The sequence below is a fragment of the Typopeltis vanoorti genome, chromosome 12 (assembly GCF_054136105.1).
Source record: "Typopeltis vanoorti isolate ZY-2024b chromosome 12, IOZ_Tvanoo_1.0, whole genome shotgun sequence".
NCBI lineage: Eukaryota > Metazoa > Arthropoda > Arachnida > Uropygi > Thelyphonidae > Typopeltis > Typopeltis vanoorti.
The window spans coordinates 125,650,226-125,663,532 of record NC_143560.1 but is presented as its reverse complement, the minus strand read 5'-3'; the positions used below and the strand labels follow the sequence as shown (position 1 = coordinate 125,663,532).

The following is a 13,307-nucleotide window of genomic DNA, read 5'->3' as shown; positions in this document are numbered from 1 at the left end:
TATTTTTTACACTGTTCGGTGTTTAATCTCCATGTACAAAAAACACAATGAAATTCAGTAATTATACGAGTAATTATTCATTACCTTAATATATGTTGTGAGCAAATAAAAAAAAAAAACATTTCAATAGACAGCAAAATAATAATATGAGATGATGACTGGGTAGTATTAGAAGTTGAAATATTCAGCTTCTAATAAAGTGTTACTATGCTGAAATATTCAACATAGTAACTACACAGTATGATGAGAATCAAATATGCAATACATAGAAACATTACACAAATGCTAAAAGAAAAAAAAATCTTGATATAGAAAGGTCTGTTTTAAAATGAGATACCTCTAAGCAAAACCATACAACAGAAATTCTGAAACTTTTGATACTTGAAAACTGTATGCTATATGAATTTAAACATATAAAAAATAGTGTTAGTGAAACTGTTTGAGATGAATAAAAAAAAAATCAAATGAGCTGAAAATGCAAAAAATATAATCAAGATGAATTTTATTTCTTAATATGTTATGAAACGATATTAAAGAAAGAGATTAAAAAAAAAAAAGAAGTACATATTCAGCACATATCTATAGATTAACTGTACACACCTTAGAGTTCTCTAGTAATCCATTTTCACATAATTCTATTTACAAACATGGTTGCTGTTCTCACTTTTAGAATATATATATATATAAAAAAAAAAAGACAGTCAAGACACTGAACAACATATTGCTAATGAGAAATTTTATTTTGCTTGAGCTGACTTCATAATAAAGACCATAATGGCTTAAATACAACTCAACATGAACTACAGTCCAAGTACTGTACACTTAAAGCTACAAAGATCAAGTGCATGCCTTGTCTTTCCACTTGCAGTGAAACATTACTTTGAAGTCGTGTGAGTAAAAAATAACAAATGCTATCAGACAATTTTCTGAGAGAAGGCATGACCAAAAAATATATTAAAAAAGAAAAACATTCAATCATGATAACAGGTCTCTGAAATTGCAACACATAAATAGTATGCTAATTTCCATTCTCACTAGAAATGAACCTCACTTTCCTAGAAATGGTGATAATGTTCTAGGGTTTGTATCTCTGCTTATGTCATTAACTGTTTGGATTATCAAACACTTTCTTGATGTTTATGAAATGCAGAAATTAATAATTACTGTTATTCTTCAAATCACAACTGCAATAGCATGACACAACAGAGCTGGGAAAAGTAATTTACTGTACTCTCAAAATATACTTCAAGTAAGAGCAATGGTTTTTTCCAAAAACATTTTACATGTTTTCCTATCTCCTAAATTGGGTAAAATACTACAAATGAATCTTCAAGTATCAGACACTGGTGTCAAAAATAATTCAAATGTTTTTGGTCCAGTTCTGATGATACATACAGAACCCAAACACCAAACTTTTTTTTTTTTTTAAATCTAGGCTCTTGATTCCTTAGAATTGAGATATAAATACAGGAGCAACTGTTGTACATATATGTTGTGGATTGTATGCAATACTTTTTCTGAGAAATTTATTTTAATTCTCATGAAAGTCATATGTAAACAATAAGTAAAATTATGATCTTAATGATCTTAATTTGAATAGCATTTCAGCTGCTTACTCCATGTGTTTTCTACTATATGTATTTTTCTGATCTCATTTAATACCATCAGATACTTGATCTAAGAATGAACTGTACATGAGTTCATTTTCAGAGCTATCTGATGATTTCACTAATAATTAGTGTACACACACTCTCTCTCTCTCTCTATATATATATATATAAACTGGAAGAGTTTCTCCAAATGCTTACAATTACAATAAAATAGTTTTCTTTCAGAAGTGATTAGATTATTAGACAAAGAATAACAGGTAATGTTGTGAAGAACATCCTTCTACTGCGGTTTTTCTTTTCCCAGCCAGCTATATTAAATAAAACAAATACCAACAAACAAACCTTCAGTACTACACAGAGTAAATCAAGAACAGTCTAATAACAATGGGAAAAAGCAATTTCACCCATCATTTCTCTAAGGAATTTTAGAAAGATGAGTTGGGATAATCTGAGGAACAATACAAATGTAGGAAAGGTGACCAGAATCTTTTCTATTAAAATCATAACTAGATGTAAAAAACTATGCAGTACTATCTGCATACAGTTAAAGCATCTGCAGTATGTAAATTTAAATATATTTTTGTAAGCAACTTTATTTTTTAACATTTCATCTCTTGCTTTCAAAGTTACTGGTTTATAATGAGAATGCAAAGAAATTAGTTGGCAAACTTTGATTTTGTGCGACTTTCTGAAATGTTAGTTTGTTAACTATTTTTAAAGTTTTTTTTTCCCAATACATATTTAGAGGTATTTTACAAAATGTTTAAAAATTTCATTCATGAGATAAGTATCATCTGTTGACTTATAAGGCATGCAATAAGTAATAAAGTAATTTAAATATTTGCATTCTAGGAATAAAGTAATTAACAGGATTCAGAATTATTATTATACACATTTGCTAGGAGTTAAGAACACCTTGAGAGAATACTCCAAGTCATCCAATACTGAAATACCTATCATATTTCTCTTTGAATAAATTCAGTATAGAATCACTGAAAACAATAATCATCAGCAACTTAATTCACTCCCTTACCATGCTATGAGAAAAATTTATACCTTGCATGTTTGTTGACTATGCTCTTACTTTGCTTCCTGGAAAGACATATCCTCCCCACATCCAAATTATATAACCTCTTAGTTCACAGCCTTTACTTTAACCTAATATGCAACCTCCCATGGGCTAGATATTACCTTTGTTACCTGAGTATAGATGTGATCTTATCAGAGCCTTATAAACAGTAAACAAATAACTTTTTGATGAGTCAGTGTTCTCTTTAATACAATGGGAAACCCCTAAACAACTTCAACTTGCTTTACCAATATTACTCTTGAGTCTCCAGCTACATTAACTACTTGCTCTGGGTTCCATCAATACAGTATTCAGTCTAAAGTCTCATTAGACCAAAATGCATAACCTCATGCTTAGAAATATTGATATGATGCTCATTATCACCTGCCTATACTACCAGCATGTTCTGCATGGATTTTGTATCAGAAAACTTCATCATTCTTCCTGACTTTGTATAATTTGCAAACAACTGAACATTACCCTCAAAACCATTCTCAATATAGTTAATACAAGTTGAATGGCAGCAGCCCAATGATGCCACCAAGCCTCTCCATATATTAGTTTCTGGTATCTTTAAGTTGGTCACCCTCCCATCAACAGCAAAAGCCTATTCTGTATCTTTGTTGGTCTTCAGCTTGTTCTAACAACCTTTTGTATAGTATTCTTAACATTTAATTAACAATAATGTATTTTATCACAATGTAAGGTGTGTGTGTGGTCTTAAGGTTGGTATTAACTAACTCATGACTAAGTGAAAATCTTTAGAAATAGTTTTTCAAATCCTCAATGAAATTCAAACCATAATGAAGCTTTCTAATCACCAGACAGGAGTTATCATTCGAAACTATTGAGGCTATGACATCTAATGAATATCATATAGCTATTTTGCCTCAAGAAATAAACGGTGTTTATTATATATAAACTGTGTTTATAATATAAACTTCTTGATATAAATGTTCATATTTATGGTCCATGTCTTGCCAGAGTTTTAAAGCAGCATTAATTTTATTATTTTTAATTGACTTTTATGCATTAGCATACTATCAACAAAACATACAATCAATTATTTGGACTGAACTGGCAATAGTTTGCCATTGATCAGGCAGACTTCCAATCAATGTTTGTGGTTAGTTTTCAATTATAAATATTCACCTGCAAATGAATGACTTATTTGAACTGGTATTATTTTTGCAAAAGTTCTGTTCTTATTGAATTTTGAAAATATTTTGAAATTGATTCTTTCATTTGATATGTATGTCAACAGTGTATACAGAAAGATTTTCAGAATTGTCAGTTAAATATTGCTAAGCCTCTTCAAATGAGAATTCAAGTGACATTTAGTCAGAATGAAATAATATATATATATTGTAGAAGAATTAAAATCATTGCTAAATATTTTTGAAATTCATTCTTTCAATCTGGTTGTTGTTTACGGTCATATTTAAGCAAGTATGAAATTAGTATATCATGTATGATAATTGCTTATGTTCCCAGATTGAATTTCATCTGTTTTGAGGGAGAAATAAACTAGTTTCCAGGAAGGTAAACCATGCCATCTCTTTGAGATTAACTAGCTGACCTTCAGGCAAAAGTCCTTAATCAAAGTTTATATTCTTAATGGAATTCAACCACATCTTGAACCAAAGAGCACTGTCATTCTTCTGATGCCACACAGGTTTTTTTTTTTTTAATTGGACATTACAATGTAGCATACTGAAGGTTTATTTCAAGTTCGTGATATTATTCTAACTGTATATTATTATATGTTACTAATATAAACAGGTAATATAATATGATTGACTATAAATAATTCACTGAGTACATTGTTATGCACTGATAAGTGATTACACAGGCCCATATTTATGAGGTCTAAAAAAATTTTTTTTTAGTAATCATTTAGTAATTCATGTGGACTCGGCATGTAAATAACTACTTCCCAGTGGTAACTACAGATTCTTCAGAAAATATTGATGACTTTTTTTATTTTTATAGATTCAAATAAAAATCTTTAAATATACATTTTTTTTTTGTATTATTCAAGTACCCATCGTTTTGTTTATGATATAAGAACATTGCAGACCTAGAAGTAAAATGGCAGGTGGCATAAACATAAATCATCAAAACACTATTTCTCAGGTAATTTTTGTTTGAGTATGTTGTTTTGCTACATGTCATAGGATATAGATCATGTCATCAAGAGTTTTATATAAGCCCAGACATGCTTTGTTACAAAATGCATATTATGCATAGCATTCGTGCAAAATTCTTGTGATCCAAAAATGAATACTATTTTTGAAATCAGCATAACAAACTTAAGTTATATCAATGCAAACTACATTCAAGAAGTTTTAATGAATAGGCCTGTGTTATTCATTGTTAAAAAATTCTGTTTTAGTGAGTACAATGACATTCAAATTTAAGTAAAGTCTATGAACAACCAGAATGGATTTTCTGATGAGCCTTGGAATTCCACATGATAACAATAACAAAATTACACTGATATTATTAATGATTATTTTCATCTTATGCATCCTGTACATTAAATCATTTTTATTATAAAAATATGTCTATTAAAAAAAATAATGTCTCACACTCCATCAGGATGCAGTATCCAGCTTTTCTAAGGAAATTTGGCAAACCCTATGTAGATAAAATTTTATGCATTCAGCTATTGTAGTGTTGAAAAATGGTGATTCTATATCACAGAAAAGGCTGTTTATTATCGCAATAAGGCAAGTAAGCCATGAGCTACACGTATTATATGTTAACTGTGTATGCACTGTCTAGCTAGTTTTCTGCCATCTCTGCATCAAAATGAGCTACCTTCAGTTTAAAAGCTAAAACTAGATGAGATTTGAACCCTGGTCTTTTCAGTAAAACACATGAAAATTCTTCCAACTCTGCAATGGAGGCACACAGAAGCAAGTAACTTAAACATAATTAACATGCTTTTCCCCCCAAATACTACTGCTAATAACACAACAAATGTAGCTAGTTATTATAACTGAAATCAGTTCAGCTCATTAAGTTATTTTATCACTGATAAAATAACTTAAAAAAAAAGGTCAGTTAACATAATAATAAAAATTTTAATTTTCATGCATAATTTTTTTATTAGTTATATTAATGAACATAATCTTCAAATTGTGTTATTACTTATGACTTATAGTTCCCCATGACCATTTAAGTTTCCATGATCGTCAGTCACTTACCCATAAATAATATGAAATAATTTTGTTAATTATGTGGACAGAAATGCATTTTTAGGAAAGTCAGGTTTCACTTTCTAGTTGTGTTGCTTACATTTTTTTCTAAGATTACAAATTCTGATAATTTACCAAGATGCAAAAACATTAAACCACCAAGACATATAAATTCAACAACATGCTAAAAAATCCAGAGGTAGGTTGTAGTTAACACTCAGGTCACTATGAACAAGTAACATGGAGAAGACCCAGTCAACCCATAAAGCACTTGGTTGGCACTGCAATGTGAAGGCAAGGTGTTAGTTTCTCTTAGGCAGAGGTATTCGCATCTGGTGTTCTTGAGCATTCAGTTCTACCCTGAAGTTGACCAAATGTACAAATTCACACATACATATACACAACAGCACCAACACAACAATAAAATCACAGCTGTACAAGAACTACTAGCCAAGGTATGGTATCTCACTAGACATATGCTTGCAATACAGTCTCTTTCAAACCAATACTATGATACTTAAAAATAGGTCATTATCTACAGCTTATCTCCTTCCTGACCTAAGAATACTCCTTGTATGTGTATACAACTGCATTATCACAATAACTTTCACCGGATAAGACAATAATTCATACATCCCAGCATGTGTCATAACCTTAGCCAACAGTCTTGTACCTAGTGAGAACAAACTAGACCTTTAAACAAATGTTCTCTAAACAATGGTCACTGAAAAAGTAACCCAAATCATCTGCAAGGAACATTAGCAGTGAGAAACATTCCCAACATAATGAAAATGACTTATTCTATATACTACATACAAGTAAATCTCTCCATGCCAGGGATGTTGATGTATGGGACAGAAGTAATGAAACATGCCAGTCTTTCAGAACAAGGAACAATATTGATCAGCATTACTACTTAGAGATACCAGTATTCTAAAAGTGAAATTTTTTTGCTGTTTCACAGATGCCACTTTACATTAAATAAAGTTAACATTCTACACAATGTAACTCAGTTAACAAATTTCTTGTATGAGGTAACAGCTGATCCATTAACCTAAGGCACATTAACTTTTTTTTCTATAGAGGACAAGTATAACAAATATATATATATATACTATTCTAAAAAAACTTTCTGCATAGACAGGATATAACAATCAGGTAATTGAAGTATAGAAGTTAATATTTACAACTGAGTTAAGTTTCAGCTGTCACCCCTACAAAGTAAAAGCAACTTTTAAAAGAAATAAAGCTTGAAGAATCAACATTATTATACATATTTGTATTTTTAAGTGTAATATGCTGATTAAACTTTGAAAATTTGAGTTCTCATATGAAAAACTTAATATAATTACTAGGTAACAATGCAAAGTGTGGCAAAACTGCAAGCACATAAGATGAAAAAAAAAAAAATTAAATAAATAACTAGTAATCTTAAACCACAAGAAATTAACATAAGTTTGACATCACTTTTCTTTATATTTTAAAAGAAAAGATTTGATATTTAATGATCTAGCTGTTGTCACTGCTTATAATAGATAAATATGTTAAATTAAAAAATATAAACTCAAGCTCTTGCTTAGCATGATGGGCATTTCTTGGTGAGGTTCCTTTACAGAATAAATAAAATTAACATTTCTATACAAAAACCTATACTTACAGTATACTCACTACTTATTGCCCTTTCAGTTATTGCTTGGTCAGTCGAGTAACTGTATACAATGACTGCTGTAAAATACGGTATTATAAAAATTAATTTGCATATCATATTTCCTAATGTGGTTCTGGCTCTTTTAGGCACTTGTTCTATGTATATCATAGTTGTACATAAAACTATTTCAAGGTTTGCTATTGAACATTAAAGTATTTTATTACTGTTACTATTTCAGGCCATAATAAAATATTTGTTTAGCATTTGAATTTCTTATTAATTCTCAGATTAAGTATTACACAGTATATTCCATAAAAGTCTAGGGAAAAACAGAACTGTGATTATATCCGACTAGAATGGAGAGCCAAATGAAATCTTTTGCTACTGATATGTTGTTGTCTGAAACTTTCTCTGGGAACAATATGTTCAAAGTATCTCACTGTCAGTCACAGATAAACCGTAAATGATTATCAAGGTTAGTAGTATAATTTCTTTCAACAGACTACCTTAATATCATGATCTACTGGATTAATATATTTATATAATCCAATTTTGCTATGTACACTTTCTATTTAAATATGTTAAATTTTTATATCATGGCTTTTCTCCAACTAAAACAATGTTAATTATTAGCATTACACCAGTTATTGTTTAACTGGCCTTTCTGTGAGGGAAGAGCTTGTTCTTAACCAGCATATCACAAAAAAGAAAATGACTTAACAACGAAGGCAGTGCCTTACCGCTAAATATGCTAGAGAGGCCTGTATACATGATACTTATAGTTTTACCATTAGCACGTGACGGTATAATTTGACTTATTGCAATGGACAGTGCATTAACTACCCAGCCAGACTCTCCGATGAAATATCAGTGATTATATTTTGTTATAACACAACAATGAACCTGCAAGTAACAAAAAAGGCATCACACAACAATAACGATATAATTATGTAAACGATATGAATGACACAAAAATGGAAGACAAAAAGTATGAGTTTATACAGATTCTAGTCAGACTTTAACAATAGTAACTAAAAATTTAACATTTGTGCATCATTTATAATAAAGTTTTTCTTTAACTTCAGCAAGAATGCCCATCACTTAAATATTAGTTTCTCTAGACATAAACTTTCCTAAAACAATATATTAAAAATCACTCTTTTTACTAAAGCTGTACAGTGCATTTTATGTACACAAATACATACATTTTTAAATAAAGCAAGGACATACTCTACAACCACCTCAAACTCTGCTCTTTTTTAATTACAGACATTAAAATGAGATGAGGAAGACTTGGCAATGACAAGAGAATGAAAATGAAGAATTATCTTGTATGTGAATAGGAAAAGGCTAAGTTGAGGATATTAAAAAGATGAAACTTTGTGAAGAATGAATTATAAGTGTGGTATGGATTTGCATAGCTTATCATGATTCTATATAACCTATGAAAAGAGAAATCTCTACAGTCATTTGCAAATTGATATAAAGCTATCAAATGTGTAATTATATGACTCTGTTGTGACTATGCGAAGCTTATAAGAGATCTATTAAAACAATATTTTTCTATATTACAACTACAAGATACATGCTGAACACAATTAACAATAGAATCACATTATAATGGAACCCATTTCAAATGGGAATTACCACCTGATTGCCAGTTTCGTTGCACTACTGAGGTTCTAAAAAACTCTAACCTTTTAATATTATGGGAAAAGAAAATGCAACATGCAGACACAGATTTACATATCAAAACAAAGAATCATAATAAATAGGCAGTACACTATTTTTGAGCTTTTAATATTCAAATTAAACAAAACTAGAAAAATTAAAATTATATTTTAGTTTTATTTCAAATATTTATTTTATATGCCTACTAATAATAACCAGTTTTATATCCAAATTAATCAAACAAGCTTTTAACCCCCCTCCCCTTCCTTGATACTAATCATTTATGATATAAATTCTGCAATAAGTTTTGTTTTATTTTTAAAGAATGAAAGAATCATAAGATAAAGTAAGGAGAAGTTGAAAAGTGAAGAATAGTTCATATTCTATAATCAGTTAATTCTATATAATCAGATATATATTCTATGATCAATCTTTCAGCAGTTACTCTTGGCTATTCTAAAAATCTATCTTATTATTTAATGTCATAGAAAATTTAAATAAAATTTTTGCAATTATATGAAATGTAAAATTTAACCAATAACCAGATTTATTACACATAAATGCATTAATTAGATCATTTTTTTTCTCCATTAAAGAAAAAAAATGTTTCTCTGCAAGTGTAAATGCTTGCAATTAGTTTTTTTTTTCTGTTTCATAAATAGAAATTAACATTTTTAATACACATATTTTCCTTGTATTTCTGAAAATAATAATGTAATTAAATACTATGAATTAAAAAAAAAAGGAGTATTAAGAAGGATATAAATAATATGCAAAGGTTTTCAGGAATTCATGAACTGTTTCTCTTTCAATATCACCTATTTTTCTAATGATATAAAAATTATTTAGTGAAATTTCAAAATGGTATATTCAAAACACTACTTCTTAGGAAGATATTCAAAAAGTTAAATTTAACAAGTTAGAAAGATATTCAAAGCACCTAATTATTTTTGTCATGCTTGGCATAACAAATTACCCATTTTGCTTTTATACTCCACACAAGGGTATAAAAGCAAAAACTTAGGTAAACAGGTCTTCTAAATTTCTAAAATTCTACTTGTCTTCACTATTTCTAGACTATGTGGAAAAACTTGGATAAGGAAAGGTCAGGAGGCAATCTGAAAACTTTCTTAAATAGGAGAAAGTGAGTGAGTGAGAGAAATTGTGCTAATTTCTAGATCACCATTTTGATAGTTGTCAAAAAGTTGAAAAATTGTTAAATAGACTGAGGCCCCTGGACTATGTCTTCTTTTTCTAAATGGGCGGAAGATGAGTGTCATTGTCTAATTCATAAAAATGTCATCTAATTCTACAAATACTATCTGGAGTGGAAGAATATTAAGAGCACTGCAGCCACTTTGTATAAAAGGGCTGAAACACCAGCTGATCTGATGATCAAATACATCACTGACCACTGATCTGCTTCCTTCTATCAGTTTTTGAAGAGCTATATATATATACCATTTCGGCACTTTTTTTTTCCCATCTATAAAAGGACAGCTTTCACTGTGCACTATAAGCTACCATCCTTCAAATGCTCCCATTGGCAATACCACACAACAGTTTTTCCAAGTTGGTCTGCTATACATTTTTAAGTGGTAGCTTTTTTCCTCCATTTTCTTATCACTGCACTGTATCCACATGGCTGGAGAAATGCCTCAGTGTTCTCAGTGACAGTACCACATTTTGTCCTATGAATTCTATGCTGCACATGATTATGTAGTTTTTAGCCTTCTGAAGCTAATTGATAACAAAAAAATCAGTCATTTATGAGGGCTGTGACTTTGTTGGAGTTGATGGTGCACTGCCTGTCTGACTACTGGCATCTACTGCTTCACTGCTATGTACGACTGAAAAGAAGCGTTCTGAGAAAAGAAAAGAAAAGAAAAAAAATTAGTGAATTACTTATATGAAAATATTTAAAGTAATTACAAATATTTAGGTAAAGGGGGAAAAAAGGAAATATAAGACTGTTATGTAATAGATTAAATATATTTTTGAATGAATGAACGAAATAATTATATTTGGAACCTGATGTCATATCATTATAATCATTGATATAATACTCTACTTTTTTTTACATAAAAAAGAAATTCAGAATACGTGTTCTTCTGAATTTCTTTTTACACATACTCTTTTCATTAAATAAGTACAAGAAATTTGTATGCTTATTTAAGGCATTATGCAATGGAAACATTTGTTTACTTCTACATGTCAAATCTCTATTTAAACAAGGTCCTCCTCATCACTGGCACACTGCCATAATGTACTGTAATGCTTCCCAATTTTAGCAATCCCTAAACTTCAGGTATACTTTAGGTAATCCCTATACTTCAGGTATACCAAATGTATACTTTGCATCCCAATTTTGCCCATTAAATTTCAAAACTTTAGACTTTGCTACACTGAACTGGCCCTCCACTCTCACACTTCTATTCGGAACTCTAATATGGCCACAATACTTGTTCTACTCTTCATACTTCTCCCCAACTTTACATCATCTGCAAACCTCTATTTAAACATGTCCAATATCATTAACATACAAATCAAACAACAATGACTGTAAAACAAAACACCACTATTAGTGATGTTCTTCTATCAGTATACAATACACAACTTGTTGATACCTATAAAACTCATTAACACTTTCATTGCCAAGCTGAAAATTGGAATTTCGTGTGGTGGACAAATTTTTTTTATTTAGTTAGCGACGTCCACGCGATAACGTGTGATCGACCATCCGGTGAAAACTCGCATAACGCGATATCGCGTGATTGGCAATGAACGTGTTAATCTAGTACCTAACCTGATTTAGTCACCAACTTGGCCGGCGATCTATCAAAAGCCTTTGCAAAATGTAAATATGTCTCTCCCTTGTGCAATGGATTCATTAGCTTGTAGTATCAAAGGAGACTGGTAAAACACAATCTCTCTTTAACAAGCCCATGTTGACTGAAGCAAAGAATAATGCTCTTATCAACCCAATTCTGTATCCTAGCCTTCACTAACCTCTCCAGCACCTTTAACCAGAATTCCAGACAACAAAACATAATTTTCATACCTCAGTCTTATTTTTTATTATTATTATTCAGGCCTCCATAGAGTCAAAAGGCTCATCATGTAAGGTCCTTCCTAAGAAACACAAAGTCTATCAGGACTCATCGAGGGAAGGCCCCCCCCCCCCCCCTAAGAAACACAAAGTCTATCATACTACTCCTTAAACTCATTGAACGTTCTCACTCTCACCACTCCATCAGGCAATGCATTCCATGGTTCAACTACCCTCCATGCAAAGAAACCACTCCTCACACCCTCTTGCTCACAGTTATCTTTCGCAACTTCCAGGGATGGCCTCTTGTCATCACTCCTTCCCGCTGTTCAACCAAGCGAAAGAACTCCCCAGTATTAACCCTGTAACCACCTCTCAACAGACTTTATTAAAGTCTCAATCATATCACCTCTCCTTCTTCTATCCACCAAACTCTGCAGTTCACACTCCCTCAGCCGATCCTCATAACTAACATCGTACAGTCCTGACACTATCTTTATTATCTGCCTTTGTACCCTTTCCACAGTTAATTTATCCCCTTCAAATCCTGGGGACATCTGAGAACAATAGTCTAAGTGTGGTCTGAACAGAGTCTTATACAACGAAATGATAACCCTTTTATCTTTGCAGGTCAGTGTCCTTCTCATTATTGCAGCAATCATCTGTGTTACCTTCACCACCTTTGCAATATGTCCCCTAAATTTCAGGTTTCTATCAATTATCAACCCCAGATCTCTTGTCTCCCCTACTTCCTCCAGTTTAACTCCTCCTATAGAGTATGCAGCGTCCCAAACCTCAATACCTTACATTTTGCTGCATTAAACTGACATCCCCATTCATTTGCCCATCTATCTAGCTTATTCAAATCCTCTTGCAGGACTACATCATCTGCACTATTACTAATAATCCTTCCCAGCTTCGCATCATCCACAAACAACTGAATATTCCCTTGCAATCCACTGACAATGTCATTGATATAAAGGTTAAACAATATAGGTCCCAGTACTGAGCCCTGTGGAACTCCCACTTGTAACCCTCTGCTTCCTTGAAACCTCCC

General features: G+C 31.2%; 1 protein-coding gene across 6 annotated transcripts in view; it reads right to left on the bottom strand.

Annotated features, from left to right (window-relative positions):
- Window positions 1–719: 719 nt before the first annotated feature.
- LOC150101210 (nuclear factor 1 X-type-like) overlaps window positions 720–13,307 on the bottom strand; it is a 675,427-nt gene continuing 662,839 nt past the window's right edge. For all 6 annotated transcript variants that reach the window (XM_090401618.1, XM_090401622.1, XM_090401623.1 and 3 more), the window contains one exon: window positions 720–11,066. In XM_090401618.1, the coding sequence (XP_090257744.1) occupies window positions 10,969–11,066 (98 nt within the window). In that variant the 3' untranslated portion in view covers window positions 720–10,968. The remainder of the gene's footprint in view (window positions 11,067–13,307) is intronic.